Consider the following 6,586-nt stretch of genomic DNA (forward strand, 5'->3'; position numbering starts at 1 on the left):
ATTCGACTAGTGTATTAAAACGGAAAAACTTGGCAGCACTGTATAGTTTTCGACGATTTTCGTCATTTACTTATTTCAGCACGACAGTAAACAATGCCAATGTTGTCGAGTCGTACAATTTACCCTAATTTACGACTTACGCATTGAGGCTGAATATTTATTTTTGAAAAACTTAAATGTTAAGTACAATATATGTATAACCGCATCGTCGAATTTTGTGTTTTAACTTGATTTGTTTAGGATAAAAAAAATTAAAAATTAAAAAGGCATTTTCAATACTTATTCGTTCTTGAAAACCAGAAAAAAAATTGTTTTTTTTTTTTTTTTAATTCTACAGAATTTCCTGTTCGATGTGGAATGAATTTTTAGAATCAATAATTTTTTTTGAAATTTCGAAAGCCCAGTCCATTAGAGATTGAGAAAAACTAAAAACGCAGTATTACTATAGTTTCGTGAGTCAGTACATTGAATGTTTCCTGAGTTTTGAAATTTTTTGCTTTTTGTTGCATTGTGTTACACAAGGCTCTCGAAAAGAATACATGAGTTGAATACATAGGTAAATGTATACGTATACGTACTCGTATTTGCATGCCCCTTATCAGCTCCTTTTTACCCACATTTAAGTTAATGATTAACAGAATTAGCCAATGAACAAACGGCATTTTTATTTTTTATTTCAAATAGTAATGATGAAAATCCGTTTATTAAAAGTTTGCGGCCTATATAATCAAGTCACTACTTACAAAGGCTGTTCAGTTTCCTTAAACAATTCGAGGTAAACGTGTTAAATCGAAAGTGTTATTCAAAATGAAATTCCTGCTCTTAGTTATGTTGGCGTTAGTGGCCATGACCAACAGTTACGAGTTTCAGGAGCGTTTAGATGGTAAGTGTATCAAAAAAACACAAAAAAATCAACACAATGTATGTGAGTGACGGAGACTCGAATTTCGTTCAAATAGGAAGTTATGCGGATGTGTGAAAATTTGAGTGAAAGACGGAAGGAAGTCAGGATTTTGATAAATAATTCCGTTGATATTTTTTGCAAAAAGTAAATTATGATTTTCAATTATTCAAACTAGTTCATGATAGAAAATTGCACAAAGTAGTAAGCAAAAAAGGATATGGTGCAGAAGCGAAAACCACTTTGTTAAGAAGGTGAAAAAACATTGCTATTGGCTGACACTTAACATGAAATGCCCACATGCATTCTCCTTGTGCAAATCAAACTAGTTTCTTCGTGTGGAAGTTATGCTTCCGTTAACTAAGCAGACACGTTAGCATGCCTCAAACCTTAAATGGCTTATCCGAAAGGATAAGATAGGATAGAAGGCATAGAACTGTGACTTTTGAGTTTTTTTTTTTTGATGCCCTGGGCACGTCACTTATTGCCAGTTTGAGGACCAGAGTCCGACCGAGGCTAGATTTTTCGGCCGAAGCCGGTGATTCACTTTAAAATTAATTAAATCGATTTTTTCAAAGAATAAGCTCCATATTGCCTTTTTAAGTGTGCATAAAATTCAAAATACATAGAACCGTATTTATCTTTTATGTATTAACAAAAAAAATGCACAATTTATTAAAATAATTGTAGTCACAGTTCAGTTTCTGGGCAAAGTCATTGTTATGTATAGCTGTTATGAGCTGTAATTTGTGGTGTGCGTCTTGATGTTGTAACACAAATTGAGGGACCCACAGTTTTATGCAACTACCGAAAGCTAAATGGTATTTATTAGAAACTTTTTCATTGCAGAAACACACTCGCAGGTTTGCCATTATGTATATATTTTTTTTCTAATCGAGAAGTTGTACGTATCAGGGTCTTAGTACGCACCTCTAACCAGTCAGCCACAGCGGCCGCCCTGTCACTCAAATCCAACAATTTGTTAGCGTTCTCGCCAAGTGAGTTTGTTCTATAACCGCTGGTGGGTGGAGGAGAAAGGCAATTTTTAGCAACTGGTTTAAGTAACACTAGGGAACTAGTATGCCAATATTGAAAAATATCAGCACCTCTCAGAACTATTTTACATGTATATTCCTTAGTCACAATTTCAAATTCTAAAGTTCTCAGCTGAGAGCTAATTTTAAGAAAAAGTTGCAATACCAAATTTTTTTGTATACCTTTAACTTATAATACATGTTCAAAAACAATCTAGATAGCAAAAAGGTTCGGCTTCGGCAAAAACTTCGGCGGAACATTCAGCCGAATCTGAAAATATTGCCGATTAATAAGTTTGGGCCGAAATAAAAAAAAAACTTAGCCAATTGACTCTCTCCTTTGCGGATTTGCGCCAGTTGTTCATCCCAAGTGCGGACAGGTACTTCTTGCACATCGCTGAAAAAGCCGTAAGTACTGATTTTTGAGAAAAACAAAATCTGGCAATCCTATCACCACGATAAGCATGTATTAATGGCTGGAGTAAATTTTTGCTTGTATACTTGGTATGCGGCTTAAGAAACTACAAAACCATTGGGCGCAATAGTTAAGAGGGATTGGTGCTCTAGGAAAATTCTTTCGTTTATCGTGAACCGTTTGGGCAGGGCTGGCTTGGAGGGTTCACAGTCTATCTCATCACCTGTAGGAAGCTTAAAGTATTTATTAGGAAAACTGAAATATTTAAGGTAATCAGTAATGGTAATTTTAAAACAGGATATAAAAGAAAATCGCTTTTGTTTTCAATTAGTTAAATTCCATTTTAATGCAGATGCTGGCATTTCGGGTTTCGGTTTAGTCGATATCTGTAAAGATAGCTGAAGTCAAATTCAGTTTATCACACGGAGGCAAGACCTTATAGTTAATTCCACCATGCCTTAACTGCAGTTCATGCCGTTTGAAAAACGGAGATTACAACTCGAAGGTGGTGGCTCCACCTATTAAGTAGAAGCAAACGAAAGGAAAAAAGCAAAACTTAAGAAAACCTTTCCGATCACCCCATGTTGGAATTATTTGAACTTTTCTGAGCTCTTAACGGCAGTTAAGCCTTTGGTGGAAATAGCCTATTAATCGGTTTGCTTGGTAGGTAACTCGACTGTTCTTCAGCGTTTCAAGTGTCACCGCCTTTCTTAGATTGAATGTTAAGAGAATGAACAGAACATCTTTCTTACAACTAAAAGCGACTGCCAAGCAGAGATGAAACCGTACATTATTACCCGCAAGTTCTGAGAGTCCTATGACCCACTTAAGCTCTCTTAGGAATGAGCAAAAAATATTCCTAAAAACTTACTGCAGGGTGCACAGGGCACTGTCCCGTTGGGGTACATGAAGAAAATATGGGATTGCCCTTCAACAGGTTCTGTCGCAGTTGCGATGATCCTGGCTGAAAAGAGACAGCCGAACACTTCGCGTGCGAGTGTCCAGCCCTCGCAAGGATGAGGCTAAAAGCATTCGGAAGGCCATTCTTGCAGAATATTTCAGAGTGCAGCTGCGTCTCTTTCGTGCTTTCATAACTAATAATGCTGTCACAAACCAACCAACATCACGTAACTAAATGTCTACATATGTCTTCAACCATAAATAAATTGTGTTAAGTAAATTCTTTACAAATGTTTCAATTGCTTTATTGTTGGCAATATTTGTGGACCCACAATGAAGATTAGACAATGCTTTTTGCGCACTTGCTGTAATTTTGCATCATAAATATTTAACTCTAAAAGCATTAGCTCCGACCAGTATGGTATTCCAAAAGTGATTAGCAACTCATTGTAAACAACAAAACAACCATAAATTGAATAATCCATTTTCAATTGATTTACAATATATCTCACCTTTTCCTCCCACAGGTTACGATCGCTCCATATCCAGCCAAGTAGTCGACCACATTGAACGCATACGCGCACAAATGCCGTGCGGCTTCCCTGGACTCGGTTTGGGCCCATTATCTCCAGCGCAACTCTCCCATCGCCAAATAGCGCTCAATTCCGATGGTTTAGCTTTGGCGGGTGAAATCGATAACTTTGTACTCTACGGTCTAGATGACTTCGATATCGTGCAGTTCAAGATTAGTGTTTTAACACGCAAGATCAACTTCCAATTTCGCTGGCAAAAGGTTCATTTGGTTACCGATTACAAAATGGATGTGAATAGTGGCAATCGTATAAAGTTAGGGCGCAATGGGGGCGCCAAATTTGCCATTGAAGATTTGATTGTAGTAGGCTCGGCTAAATACAGCATTATTGGGAAGGTGCGCTTGAGGGAATTCAAAGCTAGCGCCACCATTGGAAATGTGAAATCGGAAATTGAAAATTTGTCACAAATCAAAATTGTCAATAAGAAATTGAATGAAATTATTGAGGAATGGATTTTGTTGGCGGTGAATGAGAATACTGAGGAAATGGAGGAGATGGCTAATGACTTTGTGGTGCCATTGGCGAATGATTTGATTGGCGATCGCACTTTGGCTGATCTTATTGCATTGATTGTTGGCGGTGGCGGTAGCAGTGGCGAGGATAAACCGAAGGAATGCGCAAGCCAATTGGTTTCCTTGTGATAAGCTAATATTAATTCATATTATATGAATAGATATGTGTAAGGATTTTTTACGAACAAACAAAATAATAATAATAAGAAAATTAGGTTAAATTTAAAAACTTTTTGGAAATGATTATAAAAAATATATTTGTGTGATATATTGTTTAAATAAATAAATAAATAACTACAATTAAAAATATAAGAAGAAGGAACAACTTTCTCTATTGCGAAATAATTTTACTCTTTTTACTACCGTTCTATAAGCACCGAGTTTAGTTGTATGTACAGTTGTCCACAAAATGAAAAATGTTTGAAATTTTGGTGAAAGTTTGCAGAATTTTTATCATTTTTGTACAAAGTTTGAAATGTACCTAAATTTATTATGATGTTTGTTGTATAACCAGCTACACTTTAAAAAAAAAATAGTAAACATTAAATAAACAAAAACAACCAGCCAAACCTGATCAAAATATGGCACTCCTATTATTTTGTGGACAAGTGTACATATGTATGGATGTGTGTGCTTATTGGGAAAGACATGCCTGATTGGTTTCATGCACCTAAGAACGTTTTTAGCACAGGCACAAACCCTAACCATTCAAACAGAAAATTTTCCCTTCGCGAAATTTCCCCGTCACAAGGTGTTACAAGCGACTCAATCTCTATTGCGAATTGGTTTGTGTCGTAACTAGCGTATGCGCAATCCTCTGAATAACATTAATGCACAAAATATTTAAAACAGGGTGTGCAAAATACTCCAAAAGCAGTAATTAGTTTACAAGGGAAATTTTTCTTAAGGTCAAAGTGAAAAGCAGAAAGTGGTGGTGACTCGAAAAAACGATATAATAAATGCCACGATTCGCGAGATTTTTATGTTCAGTACAGATGTAGACTTGATATGAAACATTTTGAATAGTCAATTTCAAAGATTCTTTAAGATAGCGACGCCGTGGAAAAGGGTTTCAGAAGATCTCAGAAAATTAAGTACAATAAACACTTATGAAGCATTTTTTTAACAAGGAAAAAATTACAAACTGTCAGAAATTATTTTTGTGATGACAAATAAAGGTCGGTAGGTTCAAAGGAGATGCATATATATCCAGAATATATTTTTCCAGCATTACTTATTTGCTTGTTATGGTCTCAGCTTGGCTATTAAGGTAAAACTTGTTTTTAATATTGAAGGCAATAGAAGCTCATTAAAATTGTGTATAAACTTTGCTAAATGCTTGCGCAAATTTTTGCTGGAAAATCTTTTTTTATTGGCCATAAAATGTTGCAATATTATTTAAAAGGTATGAGAGTGTTTTTTCTTTGGTTAAGCTAGCCCGACTTCTTTTTTTTTGCGCTACCAATTTCTTTTATTTTTTAAAATTTCGCAATAGACATTCCAACATCTTCCTTTATTTTCATTTCTTTTCTAAATCTTCCATTTTCAAGTGCGCTTGTATGCTTTCGTCTAACTTTTCAACCTATTTCCTCTTATTAGCTACATACATACACACAGAACTGCATCACTTGGCAAAGGATTAACTGGACAAGCCACACAATAAGTGGAAGTAAAATCAGCAAGAGCTTATATACTTCAGTTGACCATCTTCGTTTGCCTCTGGCTTCACTTTTGAAGTGTCATAAATAGCGGCGAAGTGGAACGCGCACGCAAAAGATTGCGGCAAGCGAAAGCAGCCAAAAAAAAAAACCGACGGCTAACTCCAGACATTTTCAAGGATGCTTAAGCTTCTGTGCGAAGTGCAGTCAGGTGTAAAATATTTCGAATCTAATGGCTACAAAAATAGATAGAACGAAACACAGATATTTTTATGATTATTAAAGTATGATTTAGCATTTCTTCAAGGAAAAGGATTGAATTGTAATGTAGACGAATTTCAAGAATTTTTTGGTATTCAGAACAAAAAAATGACACATGCATACCCTACCCTTACCATCACACTGTTTTAGGATGAATTCCCTGTGGGGAAAATATCTTGTTCTGAACTGGTGCGCTTCTAGTACATTCGCACGCACCTACACCCATACATACGTATGTGTTTGCCATTTTGCATGTTGCTTTCGTGGTCCCATATGGTCTAGTGGCTAGGATATCTGGCTTTCACCCAGAAG

At 35.9% G+C, this 6,586-nt stretch overlaps 1 protein-coding gene across 1 annotated transcript; it reads left to right on the plus strand.

The window, feature by feature from the left end:
* Window positions 1-704: 704 nt before the first annotated feature.
* On the plus strand, window positions 705-4,544 carry LOC118754239. Its single transcript, XM_036489103.1, has 2 exons — window positions 705-883; window positions 3,778-4,544. The coding sequence occupies exons 1-2, from the start codon at window positions 808-810 to the stop codon at window positions 4,482-4,484; spliced, it is 783 nt and encodes a 260-aa protein (XP_036344996.1). The 5' UTR covers window positions 705-807; the 3' UTR covers window positions 4,485-4,544.
* Window positions 4,545-6,586: the final 2,042 nt, after the last annotated feature.

Source organism: Rhagoletis pomonella, unplaced genomic scaffold (genome assembly GCF_013731165.1).
Source record: "Rhagoletis pomonella isolate Grant_MI unplaced genomic scaffold, Rhpom_1.0 Rhpom_scaffold_03583, whole genome shotgun sequence".
Taxonomy (NCBI): Eukaryota; Metazoa; Arthropoda; class Insecta; order Diptera; family Tephritidae; genus Rhagoletis; species Rhagoletis pomonella.